We start from the raw sequence: 18,216 nt of genomic DNA, 5'->3' as shown, positions 1-18,216 counted from the left end.
AGAGAAGGCCCTGGGCTCCTGGAGTTGAAGAGGAGCCAGCAGTGCACCCCAGACCAGGCTGATGGCACGGGCTGCACCAGCAGGGTGGCAGAGGCAATCCTTCCCTTGACTCACACAGACATAGCTGGGAGCCCAACCAAAGGCCACAAAGGGATTCAGGGACTGCAGCCCCTCTCTTACAAGGAAAGGATGAGGCAGCAGGGATTGTTTATCCAGAAGAAAGCCCAGGGAGACTCTTATCAACACATACCATCATCTGAAGTGGGGTGCAAAGAAGATGGATTCAGGCTCTTGTCAGGGATGCCCAGTGACAGCACAAGGGGGAGTGACACACGCTGGAACACGTGAGCTTCCATCTGAGCACAAGAACATACTTTTACTGTGAGGCTAACTCAGAACTGCAGCAGGTGGCCCAGGGAGACAGGGTCCTTCCTTGGAGATCCAAAGCCACCTGGACATCGTTCTGGCCAGCAAGGCCTAGATGGGATGGCTGGAGCAGGGAGCATGACTTGCAGAGGTCCCTCCAACCTCAACCAGCCTCTTATTCTGTGAATAAACAAAAACATGGAGGTTTTGAAAAAATGGCAAAGTTTTTTTTTAATAGAAAAAGTTCAGGAACTGCATAGAAGTATAACTTCAGTCATCTGAAAATGTTACTCAGCATTCATTCACACTTGGAAAGTCCCAGTAATATGGCAGGAAGCAAAACAGACGAACAGTTGCCTACAATGCATGTATTTACATTCAACTGGAATTAATTTGCACAACAAAATTTTAAAATAAATCAAACGCTCTATCCAAACAAAGTCTGATTCAAGGTATATTTTAAGTATATATAAAATACAAATAAGGTCTTCAAAACTTAAATTCTTTGGATAAAACCAATTTTCGATTATTTAAAGATAAGTTAGTTCTAAAGTAGTAAGAAATGTAAACATCAGATATTGTGATAAAAATCTTAAGGAATAACAGCTTTGTCATAAAGTGCTGGCATATGCTATCAGCTTTATTTTCCAGATGTTAAAAAAACAGATGTAATTTCAATTCAGGGATATTTTGGCAGAATTGTAAATTATAAGAATTTTTTAAACCATTCTTTTTTACTTTTATCTACACAGCTTTTTGGCATTTTCTTCTTTATCTTAAGTGAACTTTACCTTCTACATACATATTTAATAATTTGTGTTTTTAACTTACCCAGTTCTAACTGGAGTCCATGATGGTGGAGAAAAAAAAAATCAAAAGGTCAGGTAAGACTCCAACTGGGAAAAGCCAAGGACTTTGAAAAGTAAGGGTGTAAAGTACCTGAGCACAATCCAACAGCTGCCTCCTGCACAGTAATTCTGTAATTATATATACAATCAGTACCACTGGAAAAGCTCCATGAGAATTAATACACAGAGGAGACCTGTGTGGCTCACTCACACCCAGCCATCAGAGCTTTGTCTCTGCTGAACAAACCTGTTACTTTATTTCACATGAAAAGTTTTACATGCCTTACACCTCAGTCTGCTTTCCACTTGTCAACGTGAGCATCCCCCCAATCCAAGACAACAGTCCTGAATCCCCCCATGCATTTTGGTGACACCTTATACTGAAATCTGTTTGGGAAAAACCTGCTTTTTCCTTGTGTGAAGAAAGATAAAACACAACCTTTTACCACTCATCGGGTTCACCTCTCAATCATATTCCAAAATGCCATCTGCCCAACTACTGACAAATCCACAGGCACACTTGAAAAAGATTATCAGATTGTGGTATTTTATTACAGAAAACAAATCCATTTAAAAGACAATTAAATTTAAGCTTTGAGGAGTGGAAAATCTTGAAATATTTTAAAGTGATATTTACTTTCAAAATATCTCTAAGATTTTTAATAAATTCACTGCCCAAAAAGGCTCATAAGCTCTGTTATGATTAAGGGCCTTATTTTATGAGTATTACTTTCAGGCTGTTAAGACACAACTGGCATTTGCTTTAAGACAAAACTTGACACAGGGATTATTACCTCAGAGCCAGAAAGAAGTGAGAGTGGAAGGCACAGAAGTTTAAAAAATACCACTAACCAAACCAATTTTAAAGGGTTAAAACAGTTATTAGGTAGTTTGTCTTCAAATACTAACACACTGCAGTCCATTTCTCAGAGCAGGCATGAAGCTGAGTAATTATGGGCAACACTAATTGACAGCAAGATACACTTGTGCATTAGAGGTGCACAGAGAAAAGCTGTTAATTGCTGTTTCACTAGCAAAACTGGTTATTTTCAGTTTACTCTTTTAACTAGAGGCTTTGTGTTTTGGTGCTTGTTTGTGCGGGGTTTTTTAGGGGAGATTGTTTTGGGGTTTTTTTAAGATAAGGAAAAATCAATACAGGTAGATTATACTATTTCAGAGGTTTGATAAAAGCAAACTGCCAAGTTCAAATAGCCACATCAGCATAGGAACCTCATCTTCAAATGTAATTTATGGTAAGAAGCCATGGACCACAAGCATAAGGACTGACAAAGCTCCAACGCAGCATAACCACGCAGAATATGCATGATAATGCCCAAGTAGACCAGACCCATAAGGCAGAACTACTAGTGATCCTAAAGGTAAAACAGATTTCCAAATGGCCCCAACAGATGTACCACAGTCCCAAAACATCAAATTCAGCCTCTATTCAAAGTGGTGAGAATGGCAGCAAGCAACTCCAGTAAACCAGCAAGATTCATTTCTCTGCTTCCCTTCCCAATTTCTTACTAAGGGTAGTCCTAAAAGCATGCATGTGTTCAACCCCTGTTTGGCAAAGGCTATGCTTAAACTCATTTGCAGGTTTCAGTCTGTTCACTCTAGCATCATCTTTTGACTAGAACTTGAAAGTGCAAAAATATTTAATTATATCTTCTTAAAAAAAATAATTCATTTTATTGGTGCAACAACTCCAATTCCTCAGGAGTTAAATCCACTGCCAGCAATGGATAGAAAAGGAGGCACCAGCATAAAAGAATCAAAGTGCATTTCCAGTATGCCAATGCTGCACGAATTGGCAAGCCAGAACCTTTCTTTCACCACTGGAACAGATTATGCTTTCATTTCATGAGAAGTCTGTGTTCTACATCAGCACACAAAGTCTGTCATGAAGTCTTGGGGATACTGCAATGAGTCGTCGAAGCGGAAGCGTTTGGAGAGCGTGCTGCTGTCCTCGGGGATGTTCTCCTTGTCCTCCTTGTCGCTGCAGCTCCCGGTGCAGCTGGATTTTACACTCCGCTCTTCTGAGCACCTGGCCGTGTGTCCTGGCAGCTGAGAGGAGCAGCAAGTTTCTTCAGGGCTGCACAGGAGCGTGAGCTCCCCTTGCTGCAACCACGAATGGGACAGACAGTCCAATGCAGTGGGCCTGTCCCTTCGAAGGGAGAAAGGGGAGGTGCTTGAGTTAATTCCACCAGTACTAAAAAAACAAAATTGCTCTGATGCTAAAAATCCTAAGCAAAATTGACACTAAAGAGTCAATATTGGTGTGTTTTCTCCCCTACCTCAGCTGCTACAAAACACAGTTAAGTATTGGCTACATGCATCTAAATTTAGTCGATGGTTTACCCTAAAGCTGGTAAGCTTTCATCAGAAGAAAGAACCTAGTCCCTAGGAATGTTTTCAACATGGTGCACAGAAATGGGCACTTGCTTTTACTTTTCAAGTAATATGTTTTATACAGACCATAAACAGTGAGGCTCATGAATATCCAGTCATTATGCTTTCAAGGATAGCCACATGAACAGGATGTCATCAACTCTGACATTTTCTAGTGTTTTACTCTTGCAATTCATTTGGCATAAACTCTATCAAAATTTGGATCCTACCAAACAAACCAGACTTAGAAAATTGCTCCTGTGGATAACCTAGTAGTACAGTGCTACTACAAGTTTTAATTGTGTTCTGCATTGTTAACTGCCACAGAACTTGCCAGAAAACTGGCTCCAAGGCAATACAGCACACTACTTGTCCATAACTCCACCAGAACACAGGAATATTTTTCAGTCAGAAAAGTGTAACTTTACAGAGCTGACTCTCTGAGAACAGACTTTCCCTCTTAAAATTCAAGCAAGTATAGTCATCAAGAATTGGAATGGGAATTTAAAAAAGGCAGCTTACTGAGTATATATGATGACTCTTGAGATGCCCAGGAGAAAATGAGAAGTAATTGTGACAGAATGTCCAATATCCCAGAGATCCACAATAAGAGTTATCAAAGCAGGTTCTTAATCATTGATTACTTTTTTCTAGGTGCTCCACGAACATGAGAGACAAGATTCCCTCGTGATACTGGGGTTTTGTGAATAATTTCAGATCCTGACAAACTGTATATGTGAGATGCTAAGATAGGAAGGGCTCTTTAGACACAACTTTATATGGAGTCTTTATTGCTTCAGAGCAGCCACTTCCCAGGAATCTCCTCCTACCCAAGAGCCTCTCTCAGCCAGGCAGCACCACTCCTGGAGAGCTGGAGGCTCTCTGAAGATGACAAGGATTACTGCCTCACCACAGGTGACAGTATCCAGCATTGCAGTCAGTAATACCTGGCCAGCTCACTTCTCAAAGTTCAGCTTCTTTGCAAGGCCCTGATTGGAGTCTGAACTCCCGGAGAATGCAGAGTTAAGGGAGTGTGCCTTGCAAACAAACAAGTTTTCGCTTTGGATTGAAAACATTTTTAGAACACTGCACAAGGCACAACACTGCCAAGTATAAAAATATAGTAAGAGAGGTATTTAAGTAAAAAGATAAAGGTGAATCAGGAAACAAGAAAGCACTGCAAAGAGGTTGCATTGCCTTTCCAAACTCCAATTATAGAAAAAAATGTGACCTTTCTAGAGTATATGTTAATAAAATCTGATAAAAATCTGTCATCTGAATGAAAATATAAACTCAAAAAAGCCTCACAGAACAAGCCTCACTAATAATAACATTATCTCTAAAAATAGTATCTGACAATTTTAGCCAGACATTGAATCCAAGATTCTTCTCACGCATTATGGAAAAGCATTAACCTGCACTTTTAAAGATTCAGTTGAAAATAACAACACATTGTGAAATATCCAACTGATCTTATCAGTGACATTAAGCACCTAAGTTAACATTCACTTTTTCTAGGTGCTCCAAAAAGTTAGGATTCTTTCCTGGAGGAGTTTGCTACTTACTCTGGATTTTTTGTGAGAAGTTTTTGAATGAAGTCTTTTGCAGGCTGTGAAACTGATGAAAATGTTTCTTCTGAATAATCCACGTTAACCTGAGATATATTAAGGTAAGTTTCTTGAACATCAGCTCCCACAAATGGAGATTCTTGCGTCAGCAGCATGTATGAGATGACACCGATGTTCCTGAGATAAGAACACAATATATAAACCTACTAGAGAACAAAATGTATAAACCTATTAGAGAATCTGAACAATATATACTGCATATTTACTGTGCTGCAGATCAAACTTCCTGGCATATCCCACTCTCAGAATTTCAGCCAACATGTTACACCTCAATTTTATGTAATTCCAACGTGACTGCACACACACCCAAGGAAAGACACGTGTGTATGTATCTCAATGAAAGGATTTTTGAAAACTGTTTAATTTCAATAGACCTTTTACTTCCTACTGAGATTGTTAGGAAAAGGAAATACCACTTTTACACAGCCCACTCTTGGGACACGTGGCAATTCTGGATGATAGAGCTGCAAAAAGGACATAGACTTTCTAATCTGCATGCAAATAAAACCCATCTTTCACTGCAATTCTGGATAGCAGAGCAAAGACTTAACCTCTCTGTACATTTGCCATCTGAGTTGTGTTACAATCTCTTCTAGCCAAGATGTTTCTCCCAAGAACATGAACAAGAGTACCACAGATCATGCCATCTATTATAAATCTTAAGATGGTTTCTTGATGCACAATAAAAACATTTTTGTGATGTGATAGATCAGAATTTAGTACTCATTACAGTGTGGAAACATGCAGCTGCTGGGTTTGTTATTGTGAGCACAGCATCAATAGGGGTTTTTTATGCCTTTCCACAAAAGCAGGAAAATAATATGTGATTTAAAATCATTCATTAAAAGATTTAGTTGCTATTATGAATTGAGGATTCCAAAGGAGCAACTAGCAACTTTTGACAGTGAATATTAATTAAGATGCTGAAGATTTTTTGTTTTAAAGGAAACATTTCAAAGCTAGTCTTTAACATAGCACATGAAATTAGAAAATCACAAAAAGCTGTGGGTCAGTTCAAGGTACTTGTCATTTTTTATAATTCACTCTGTAGATAGTTCTCTAAAACTAAGAAGTAGGAAGTTTACATCCTTCTTATAATTTGTATAAAAATTCTTTAACAACGTAAAAGTGGGGAGGGAAGTGTCCTAGAGTAGCTAATACCTGAAGCATGTCATCCAGGAGTAAGGAATACCTCAAGTATGTTATCCAGCCACTGCTATTATTCCCTCAGAACAAACACCTATCCTCCACAGGCTCAGAAGCCACCTGCATTCCCCACTATGTGTGCAACAGACCCATAAATTCCTGGAAGCCCTGAGTTACATCCTGAGGGCTTCATCCCCTGCTATCCCTCTTTCAGCCAGCCCATCAACAGAAGGGGATTCTTGGAAGCCAGATGAAACTGCATCAAGCCCTTAGGTTGTTAAAGGGTCCCAGCAAACTCAGTAAAATGAAGATCAAACCTACCACATGTCTGTAGCTGTAGTAATAGGATCATAGTTCAAGATTTCTGGAGCTAAAGAGATGGGGAGAAGAAAAACGCTTTAACGAGTATCTTATTCAAACGGCCTTGAATCATAAACTACATTTCTGGCATTCTTTTGCCAACCATTATTATGAGACTCAACATGTAGTTTCAATAATTAGGTTTATTAATTCCAAGCCACAAGGTGGCAAAAAGTTATTTTCATTTGCCTAGACACAGATGTTTACTTGGTTCCCACCAAAGTGGCACTACATGGCCTGAAGTTTATTCGAGTTTCAAGATGTGTTTGAATCAGATGCGTGCACATACATTTTTCTCCTAAGAGGTTGTGAATGATACAGCTTTTTATGGGGAATGTATAGAGCCTTCAGCATGTTAAAGCTGCAACACAGGATGATCAAGCCAATTTTAGGATCAGTGGCTGTTAGCATAGTCTAGGTAGCAAGTTATTCACTGCAGAATGAAGTGCTCTTAACACTGAGTGTTGGCAAATCATGAAGGAAACTTGTCCCTCAGAGAGGGACAAGTGTTAACAGCAATCTTTCCCTTTCCAAGGACTATTTTAATCTCATTAAATCATCATATTGAATAACATTAAAGATGCTACATTAATTTAAAGAACATTTCTTTGTGCATGCTAAGGTTGTATTTCAATTCTAATCAGAACAATTTAACAGCCCGTAACACAGCAAATACTACAGTATGACATTGAGAGCTGCACTTATTGATATAATTTGGGATTTTTTGGTGCAAATATTTATTGACTACTCTTAAAAAAGAGCAGCTCAGAACATGTTGCCTTGTCCTGTAACGCTCTTTATCAGCTTGTAAGTTGCTCAGTGTGCTACATGAACTGTTCCTGTTTTCTGGAAAGCCCACGAGAAGTTGTGAAGCAGCCCTTCCATACCGAGATACTCTGTGGTTCCCATGATCTGCCGCAGCTCATTGGAATTCTCAAGCTTCCGGGACATCCCAAAATCTACAATTTTTACATCACCAAGAGGATTAATGCTGCTCAGCAAAATATTTTGAGGCTAGAATAGAAAAAATTGCATTCCTAATTAATAAAATACAGTCTGAAAAAAAAGACCAATGTACTAAATGGCACTTCAGCTTCTATTATGGAATACTTATTGCTAAATGTTACTTTAAAATATTTCATCTCTATCCTTTTAATCTCAATTTAATATTATTAAATCTCCTTTTTCTCATATTTTTAATGTATTTAACAAATGACACTGATGAACACAGTAAATTGAAGATAAAGTGCTAAAACAAAGCCTGCTACAGCCTCACCTTTAAATCAAGATGAACAATATTGTTTTCATGCAAGCAGCAAAGTCCTTCAAGTATTTGCCTTATAAGCCTTACAATATCCCTTTCACCAATTCTGTCATCCAGATCTGGGACACACAAGTCAAATATTTCTCCTCCAGCAGCACTGAAACACATTGAAGAACATCTATGTATTAAGTTTAAATTTTGAAACTTTAGCAAGGAAAAATGTTTTCAATAGCACATCTTTATCTAACAGATACCTGTAATATCAGAGAGGCTGGGAATATTTTTATTTTTACACATTTACACTAAAATATTTAATATAAACACTTAGAAAAGGGGAAGAAAATGTTACAGTGCTTTTTCTTTCCTTACAGCCTGAAACAGCAGTTGAGGCAGCAAAAAGCACTTTGACTGTAACCTCATAATGCTCTGGTCCCCTCAAGCAAGTGGGAAGATGCCTTCCAGAAGTCGAGTTCTATCATCAGTCCCTAATCAAAGAAGCCTTTCTTTTCAAGTCAAATCTAAAATGTCTTCCATGAGACTAGGTCATAAATAATTCAGAGCAGTGTAAAGCAGCACGGAAATATCTGTGCTCCTGTGGTTTATGAGTTATTCCTACACTTGGCTGCAGTGTCAGCTGTCTCCTTTCAGGCTGGCTTTGAGATCATTACTCAGCCTGCTCTGACTGCCTCAAGTCTGAGTGCCCCTCAGGGATGAAGGATTTCCTCAAAACTACAGATCACTGAGCCTAAACTTCACTGCTAAGCTTACTAAACTCTCTAAAACGAGAGTCTAGTAAAAAGTCAGATAATGGACAAGAGGAATGAACACAGCCACAAACCTGCTGAGGTTACACGAGGTGTCAGTAATGCCTCTCCCCTAGGTGCCTCTACGGCAATATGGCCATGAGGGGAAGGGCAGAGGATGCCATGAATTTCAACTCTCACAAGGTTTTCAGCACTGGCTCCCCAGCACGCCTGTACTCAAGTTACATTATGGTCTGGACGGGTGGGCACCCACATGGGTAAAGAGCTGAAGGCTCTGCAGGAAAGGATTTGCAAAAAAAGCCTTGGAATAAATGATATGTTAAGGGTAATTTAGTTCCAGGAAAAAAAAAAAAATCAAAAAGCTTTTTAAGATAGAATCTAGCTAAATTCCTTCACATTTTCCAAATAATGTGTCAGAAAACCACCCCTAACAGTACTTCAAATACTTTGTACATTAAACTTAAATCTTAGAAAGAATTAACTTCACAGGCTGGATTTTTGTTCCTTACATTCCACACAAAAATTTACCCATACAAAAAATATGATAGATAATGCAAATTCAATTCCCAAATCAAACTTATTTTTCAGACCTAATAAGAAGCTCTGGGGACATGTGTAAGACATACAGGAATTTTTAAGGAAACTGTTCCAAAAGTCAATTTTAAAACAACAAAACCACTAAATTTAGGAGCTCAAAACAAATAAAGTAACTGTAAGTCTCCAGCTACCAAAATATGTCAAGTGCTAACTTGAAGTTCACAGGCATGGAAGTGCTCAACCTCTTTGAAATCTGTGTAATTGGCATCAGTGACTTTTTTTTGGTGTGTAATTTAAGTTGCATCAAAGCACTCAGGACCTTCTATGGTATTCCAAGAACATTATTTCCAGTCAGCCTGCCTGAAACATCCTTAAAGGAAAAATATGAAGTATATTACAATGAAAGATTAGCATAATGTATATAGGGTACTGCTGCAATGCTTCTGGGCATTCAGGCAACTCATGCAAAAAATAAGATATTGAAAGATTTTTTCCTACAAACATGGAAGATGTGATGACGGCATACTTACTATTCCAACACTAAGATGATTTCATTTGATGTTTCATAGACTTCATGCAGATTAACTATGCGAGGATTGGACTTCATTAATTCAAGGACAGCAATTTCATGCACAATCTCTGCTTTGCAATCTTGACCTCTTCTCCTTTTCTTTAAAAATTTAGCTGCAAACTCTTGGCCTGTGGATTTAGCTACACATTTTCTAACCACAGCACATCTTCCTCTATGGAATAAAAGGGAAAACATTGAGATGCAGGAAATCAAAAGTGCATAAATCAACATGAGAAATAAGAAGACAGCAAATAATTGGAAATAAACAAAAAAATGTATTGGGAAATGCCATGCTCGGCCTGCTCTTACACTGTTTCCTGAACATTCACTTGCAGGCGCTGTAGAAGGATACTAAGCTAGATGAAGCTCTGGTGAGACCCAGGAAAATTCCCTTTATACAGCCTAGCCAAACATTAAATCAGAGTTATCAGGTTACAGGGACATTCTCGCTGTCAGCTCACAGAATAATTCGGCTGGAAAGGACTTCAGGAGGTCCCTAAAAACCTCCTGCTTAAAGCAAGGTTGGCCATGAGGTCTTAGAAGGCCACCCAGAGCTTTGTTCAGGTTAGCAAGATATTAAAAACCACTCAACCTCATCACAACACCTACAGGACAATAATAAACAAAGCAAACCCCTATGAAATGCAGAGAATGAACAGGAAAAACAAAGCACATTTAAATGCATGGGTGGGGCAGGAGAGAAAAAAAAATTTAGTCATAAAGAGAATTTCCTTCCACAAACCATGTAGTAACACTACAAAAATCCCAGGTATCTGCAAAATGTTTCAAAACATCTTAATAGAAAAGCACCCACCACTTAGCATTCTCTTCCTCAATTACAGTTAGACAAAGTGTGGTGCTTTATTTCCTAGCCAACTGTTTAGGTATGGAAACAAAAACATATTTTGGCAAAGAAATGTTTTTAGAAGAAAACCACATGCTGTAGTTAAAACACCAACCTGATCTTTGAAAAAATTAGGAGGAAAAAAATTGCAGGTTTTTTAAGTCAAGTTATAAACTCCTGGAAAAAAAATTATATAGTTACTAATATTGTATTCCCAGAAATGCCTGGTTGAATATATGCAAAGTCTTTTCCAATTGTAAAGAGAAACAAAAAATATTTTTATTTAAAGAAACCTTATTTACAAAAAAACAACTTGAATGACTGCAATAAACTGCGAGTAAAGTTCCTAAAACACTATCAAGCTATGTACAAAGTGCACAACCTACATTTATATCTTCAAAATGAGCCTGTCCACCTGTATTTTATGTTACCACAGCACACTAAGGACAAACGTAATGAAACAGCTCAGAATGAGCTGAGCTGTGTTCTTTAAACTAAATTAGCTTCTTTAGCAGAAAATACCACATTGCCTTGCAGGCTTTGCCCTTTTTCTGGTGCAAAAATCCCAATGCTTAAAAGGAACATTTCTTTTTAAAAAAGTGTTTTTTAAAAAAAATCTATACTTCAGTATTTAATCAAAACAGGGATGAGCACCTCATGCAAAAAATCATTTTCATTTGCAAATAACTGCACAAACGTGCCTAAATTATTAAATATTTAAAGATTACTTTGAATCCTACTGCTAGAACTTAAAAATAAATTTAACAAAACAGGCCTTCAGTCATCATTTATTTCAACATCAATTAGCTGTAGATTTTCTCTACCCTTCTTTGAAAGCCCTAAACTTTGAAGGTGAAAGTTATTTAGTCTGATACATGCACACTCTTCACCTTAGCAACTATTTGTAAGCCTGAAACAGCCACATTCTTTCCCAATTGTTAACCAGCTTATTATTGCAGAGCACTTGAAGTTACTGAGCTCAATTTTATAACATACACAAGTTGAAAACACTCCCCTCTCCAGCTCACATTCTCTTTTTAGCATCACGTCAACCCTGCCAGCCACCAAAGTGTCTCTAAAATTAACAAAGGGGAACCAGTTCAGTTTCATGAGAGCAGCACGATCTTCCCCAGTAGTTTTGGCACATCTTCCCTCTGGTTGCTGTGGGTTTAGCAACTCTGAAGGGTCAGTGATACCTCCAGATCTGAGATGTAAGAATTTCCACTTGTTTATTAGTAGCGTGCCAATTAAGGCAAAAATTAAGGCGAAAAATAAGACAAAAAAAGTCTTTTAGAGCTGTGGAAATTGCTCCAGAAACACAAAAAAAGTCGGCTCGGAAGTGCTGCACTGACGCAAGCGAAGCAGTTCCCACTCCTTGCCTGAGCAACCATCCCCCTTCACAGCCCAGCTCTACAAGAAAAACTGATTTCAGGATGTTTTCATATCTCAGCTCAGAAACCACAGAAATTTAACTACTTCAAAAGAAGCCAAGCCATGCACACACCAGGGACAGAACTACTTAACCCACTGAACAGAACCTAACCTGCCAGCTTCGTGAGTCAGTGTCTTAAATACCAAAGGACCCAACAGATAAGGGTGTGGGAGGAAGAAATGGGGCTTGGAAAGCTTAAGCAGAGAACAAGAGAACTATTTACTACATAATCTCAACAGGAAAAAGCAAACTGCGAGTGAAAATTAAAGCATATTGAATACTTTAGAGAGGTTACAAGAAAAGATGGATTTTACACCACTTAAAAAGCATTTATACACATAAAAACATGAAAAAACACACATGTAGTTAGGCCAGGAGAAATCACAAATTTGTTGGTGAAACAGAGTCCTGCTTCTGTTTTCTTTGCATTTTGGCACTTACTTTGTTTTGCCTCGTTTTGCATGCACAGAAAAAATTAAAAACTCTGTTCTGGAATTCACATAAAATCTACACTTTTGTTTGCTTTAGATACCATCTCACAAGTATGTAGAGTCTGAAAATCCAGCGTTGGAACAATACCTGAGTTCTAGAGGGTGCTGCATATAAACTGCTTCTGTAGAGCTTAGAATTCAAAAGCAGAGCTGACAAAAGTTAAGAAAAGAAGAAAGTTATGGGCTGCAATGTGCACTTCTATAAAAATGTACCAGATAAAAAGCACATGCTAGAAAAATAGAAAAAAAACAAGAGAACAATGAAGGCTGAAGAGCTCACAAACCACATGCAGAAAAGCATCTCTGCTGACAGAAGGAGCTGCAGGTGCAAAGGATCCTTATGCAGCACAGCAAGGCACAGCTGTGAGACTGACCCAGCACCCTCCTGCTCAGGGAGCTTGGACACACATCACAGCATCATGTTCGCACGGCTTTACACCCAATTCACTGAGTATTTTCCAGGTATGAATTAACCCAGTGATTTCAAAACACACATTACTTATATGTCTGAAACAGTGTCATAAATGCCAAAGGTTTGGGTGCTTTGTTGTTTTATTTCCTATTTTACTGTTGCAAACAAGAGCAAGGGAAGCAGGCTGCCAAACTGCTCTGTAACAGCAACTTGTTTGAAGCCCAGTCTAACTGCTTGAGGCTGGGAAGGGGAGAGGAAAGGTCTTTGTTCTTTGGATTTCAGAAAACTCGCCCAAACACCTGGAACAACCAACTCAAAATCCTAGTTCTTTTTCTTACAGTATCACCCTATGTCATCTCTTGTTTAGGCCATGCCCCTGGAATCTATGTGGCAGGAAAAGGAAGATAATCCCAAATCTACATGCCTATGAAAACCCTCCAGATCTCTCTGACATGGAATAGGCTGGCAGCTTATGCTTCACTGTCCCTAAAGAACCCACTGTGATGAAAAGGAGGGGGCAGGGAAGGAGAGGGGCATACTTCATTCTCCATCTACTACCATAAAGGTTTGCTTCATTGTACGGAGAATTTTCTTGCAGCAGAAATTCCTCTTGCTCAAATAAAATAAATAGGAATAATCTTACCTTCCTAGCTCTTTTGATTCAAGCATATAAAAATTGTAGAAGTTTTCTGTCTTGATTGGTGTGTGCAGAGATGTGGCCAACAAGCCAGAAAGGCTTTTATTCTCCAGCTTTCTCCTCGACATTGTCAGAAGCAGGCCTCTCTCTTATACCAGCCACCTGCTGAAGCAAAACAATTAAGAGTTGTGGAAATTCCATAGCTACAGCACAGGAAAGCATACAAATATTGTGAGTTTAGGGCTAGATAAGTAGAATAGCCAGAACTTTGTTCAGTAGCAGCCTGAAAACAACACATTTAATCACTGGAAAAATAAAACCTGAAAGGAATACTAATCAAGACATGATAACTTAATAATGTAAACACTTAAGATAAGTTGGAGGTTTTTTTTTTTCTCCCAGGAGCATATCCATAAGATACTAGGGATAAGCTTTAGATCTAATAAAAATGCTAATAGCTATTTAACTATTAATGAGATCTACATTTTCTTAATCATTCTGAAACTCTTCTCTGGATTCTGGGCAAGTTCCACACTTCCTTTAAGTTTACACTTTTAACAGGTATTTGTGGGGGAATTTACCAAACTCCTTCCTGTTTGTTAACTGCAACACAGCAGGAATAGGTAACAACAGGACAATGTGGGGCTCTTTTCCCAGTGGGAACATTCACATTTGTTACTAGGCTCACTCATAGCTCCTCCAAGTTTCCTTTTTAAGGCCAAGTTAATTGTCAGAGAGAAGCATGAATGGAACACGTCCTCTTTGCAAATTCACATCATTTAGAATCAAATGATGTAGTAATCCTGATTAAGTTACCTTAATAAACCAGTAGAACAGCACATTATGAAGATGCACCCACCCACATCATTTCTACTACAGTGAAAAAAAAAACCCAACAAAACCAAACCCAATAAAAATACTGGGGTTTGGTGCTCACATTTATAGGCCTGAAGCATCTCTTCAGGTGAAATGCAAAAGCAAAACAGAAAAAGGTTACTGAAGGATACCAGAAGTAGTAATTGATGGCTTCTTTAAGTTAAAAAGCAGGTTTACCTTTATTAGTGAAAGAAAAAAAAATAAGGCAAATTGCAATTCAGAGACAGTTAGCAAACTCACAAAAATACACTTGCAGTTTAAATGAGAGAAATGCACTGTCACACACTTCTGGGGGAGCACTCGAACTAGTTATAACCCAAATGTAACCCAGTACCCATCCAGCATTGTTCACATTCCCACATGGGATGGACCATGGATATTCATATCAGAACTATTTCAGATTCAAATCATTGTACATAATTTAGCAGGAAAAAGACCCAAACGACACAGTTTAAAAATATCTTCAAAGTATCATCTGATATGCAGGAAATAGCTTCTTTAAGAAATTATGTAAAGGTCACAATACAATCTAATACACAAGTCTTTGACTCACTCTGTAACAAGCAAACATTCCTTCTCTCCCCATTATATGACAGGTTAAGAGGACGATTTTGATGTCTGAAATTTTACATGACTCTCCTCAGGGCTGTGCTCACTCGGTAACTTTAACTCCTAAACTGTATTTTCTTCCTGCTGTACTTCAGCAGAAAACCATTTGTGTTCCACAACTGGCCTCACTGATTGAGAGCTTACCATTATCAAATTTATTACCATTATCGAGCTTATTACGTAAGCTTTCATTTTACGTGATCATTCCTATAGAGCAATTATTAAGGAGAACTTCTACCTCACGTTGCCTTGACATTGTTTCTCTGGTAAGACACCACACCACATCTCTTTTTTTAGCTCAGTATCATCAAGAACAGAGAAGAACACATACCCATAGCAGGCAGAAACCCACAAAGAAACACGTAATCTACTCATGAGAATGAGATTCAACTAGCTATGGGGGAAAAAAAGGCTTCCTAAACTAGGGAAGTTTAACCGGGAAAAAAGTCAGCTCCTTTAGCCTTCTCTAAAGACGTCGAGTCCCTGGTCCGGGCCAGGAAGATGTCTGGCAGCGAAAGACCATGGAGGGCGGCAGCGGCCGGGCGGGACCCGGCCCGATCCCCGCGGGACAGCCCCGACTCCCCTCACAGGCACCCCGCGCTGCCACCGGCACGACCGGGCACCGCCACGACCGGGCACCGCGCCCAGCCAGCAGAACAGCACAGCAGCCCCCCGGCCGGGCACGCTCCCCCCGCGGCCGGGCGCATTTCCGTCCCCCCCGGCCGAGCACGCTCCCCTCTCTCCCGGCCGAGCACGCTCACCGCTGGCCGCCGCTCACCGCTGGCCGCTGGCCGCCGCCCGCCGTCCCTCACGGCGCCGCTGCCGCTCTCTCGCCGTCTCTCGGCGTTTGAAAGGCGCAACCCGGGCGAGCGGCTGACCCAGCCGCGCGAGTGCCAGGCCCCGCCCCCTCGGCAGAACGACCAATCCGCGCCCAGCCTCGGCGCCCAGAGGCCCGGCGATTGGCGGGAGCGCCCTCCGTGCGGGCAGCGCCCCCTGCCGGCTGCCCGGCCCCCAGCAGCAGGTGCCGCCCGCCCGCGCTGCGGGCCCGGCGCGGCCGTGAGGGGGCGGGGTGCGCGGGGTGCCGGGGCTCGGGGCGCTGCGGGGCGGCCGCTCGTGTCCGCACCTCGCGGGGTGCGCCGCTTCGGGCCACAAGGCACCGATGGCGCGTCCCGGCCCCGCTGCTGTGGCACCGAAGGCTCCTCGGTGCGTCCGCTGCACCCCCGAGCGCTGGAGCAGCGGGGAACGGCCGAGGCGGCGGGGCAGGTGCGGGACCTGCAGGGCAGGTCCCGGTGCAGGACGCGTCCCCTGCATCCCCCCGGGGTGGGGAGCCGGGGACGTGAGCCGCGCCTGCGGCGCTTCCGCTCCGTCCTGTGCGGGACGTGGCGGGGAAGAGCCGGAGCCGCGGGGACGGAGGCGCCGCGAAGGCTCAGCGACCACAGCAGCGGCCCAGTCCAGTTAAAAACCGAGCCAGAAAGCAGCTCTCACCCACGGCTGCCGCGAACAGAGCGCTCTCAGTGCTTCTGTGTAAGTACACGGCTCGCACGGAGCGCGTTGGACAATCTCTCAGTCATGCATGCTAGTGGACGCGGTCTTCAGAGCCTCGTGAGAAGCCCACCAAAAAAACAGCTAAAACACTAACCTGTGCTTTCAAAGACTCTTTCCAAGGACTCAAAGTAGCCTAAAGCATGGTTCAGAAATAAGTTGACGTTAGAAAGAGTTCTAAAATAGTTGCAATTTGTTTGTCAAATTGATTTCCTCTGAAGCAATCCAACGAGCTAGAAATTTGCAAACATCCGTTTTGTAACACATTTGTCATGAAGGCAGTAATAGTAATGTAGCAAAAGAGTTCAAGAGCTGCGTATTTAATCTCAGCAGTGCACCATTAGAGTTTCTGGGTTAATTCTGTTTGTGCCATGGCACTGCCAGTGAAATGGGTAATTGCTGTGTTTATTAGAGTGCCTAAGTCATGCAGTCACAGCAAGGCTTGCATTAAGATGAAAGTAACATAAATGAAGATAAGAAAGCAGAAAGCATTCTTGAAGAGTCTAGAATATGTCACACCACGTAGCTGGCACCCTGACATACCTGCTGAAAACATGTAACTCCTGCTTGCTTGTACTTCCATCTGGCTTTTTAGCACTTTGAGCTGTGGATATTTTTGACAAAAGCAGTCCAAAATCTTTACTCTCTCCCACAGAGTTCCACCATCTCTGCAAGGTTCCAGATCATACACTTTCTTGATTATAACATGATTTCAAATACATCTGTCAAATACAAATACAACATGTGGACAGGATAGGTTTTGTTGAGAAGTGTTCTTTGTACAGTATGAAAAGCAGGCAGCATTCCAAACATACCAAATGAGCCACAGAGTAAATTTAAATGATGCCCACAATTAAGATGTTTTAGGTTATTATAGCACGTGGTGCCAAGAAGTAAATGACAGTGCTTATGTCTGTTTCCTTAGCTGATTTTCTGTCTTTCCTGATGCTCTTCAGGATTTGCTCTACTCTCCCTTTAAGTTTTGGAAACCAAGTAAATACCAAAAATGCTTCATGACATGCATGTTATTGTACTCTTGGTTATCTGTTTCTATAATGCCATGGAAACATGAATGGCACTTAGAGAAGGGTATAATTGACAGGACTCCACCCTGAGGACTTTGGAATTTTACTTAGATACACCACAAGTGAGACGGACAAACAAAGGTGGAGGAGGGGGAATGGGTAGGCTGAAGGTCACAACAGCACAGGATCACGAACTATTATTACTCCTAATGTATACACCTGGTCTGTAGGATAATTAAAAAATAGCAATTAAAGGTGTTAGCTTCATAACTCCCATTCTTAGCTACTTCTTCTCTGGCTTACCTTGATTATTGATCCATTACAAAGCTGGCTCTTTTCAGCTTTAGAGGCTTTCATGAAAGAACTATTTCCACTTATCAGCAGCCATTTAGCACAGCTGTGATGCACAGCCTCCGGTGATCAGAGGCGCAGGTGTTCCAAGGAGCCAGCCTTGTGGAAAAGCTCAGCTCCCT

General features: G+C 40.8%; 1 protein-coding gene across 3 annotated transcripts; it reads right to left on the bottom strand.

Moving 5' to 3' along the window:
- Positions 1–1,739: 1,739 nt before the first annotated feature.
- Positions 1,740–16,036, bottom strand: STK17B (serine/threonine kinase 17b). Of its 3 annotated transcripts, none has more exons than XM_068196315.1 (8): positions 15,938–16,036; positions 13,698–13,856; positions 9,835–10,047; positions 8,016–8,160; positions 7,627–7,753; positions 6,701–6,749; positions 5,171–5,350; positions 1,740–3,381 (listed from the first exon to the last, which is right to left on the bottom strand). In XM_068196315.1, the coding sequence occupies exons 2-8, from the start codon at positions 13,817–13,819 to the stop codon at positions 3,099–3,101; spliced, it is 1,119 nt and encodes a 372-aa protein (XP_068052416.1). In that variant the 5' UTR covers positions 13,820–13,856; positions 15,938–16,036; the 3' UTR covers positions 1,740–3,098. The 3 variants fall into 3 exon arrangements, with proteins under 3 accessions (XP_068052416.1, XP_068052417.1, XP_068052419.1); XM_068196316.1 differs by having other exon boundaries at positions 13,698–13,833; positions 15,932–15,949; XM_068196318.1 differs by lacking the exon at positions 15,938–16,036 and adding an exon at positions 12,731–12,792 and having other exon boundaries at positions 13,698–13,831.
- Positions 16,037–18,216: the final 2,180 nt, after the last annotated feature.

Source organism: Anomalospiza imberbis, chromosome 7 (assembly GCF_031753505.1).
Source record: "Anomalospiza imberbis isolate Cuckoo-Finch-1a 21T00152 chromosome 7, ASM3175350v1, whole genome shotgun sequence".
NCBI classification, from domain to species: Eukaryota; Metazoa; Chordata; class Aves; order Passeriformes; family Viduidae; genus Anomalospiza; species Anomalospiza imberbis.
The sequence above is the reverse complement of the archived record's forward strand: the minus strand, read 5'-3'. Positions and strand labels throughout refer to the sequence as shown.

Bases quoted from the DNA above. Each gene is read 5' to 3' on its own strand.
- STK17B (XM_068196315.1), bottom strand. From the start codon at position 13,819: ATGTCGAGGAGAAAGCTGGAGAATAAAAGCCTTTCTGGCTTGTTGGCC. The intron at 10,048-13,697 runs GTAAGATTATTC...TTTATTCCATAG, and splicing joins GAATCAAAAGAGCTAGGAAG to AGGAAGATGTGCTGTGGTTA. The intron at 7,754-8,015 runs GTGAGGCTGTAG...TTTCTATTCTAG, and splicing joins TTGTTCATCTTGATTTAAAG to CCTCAAAATATTTTGCTGAG.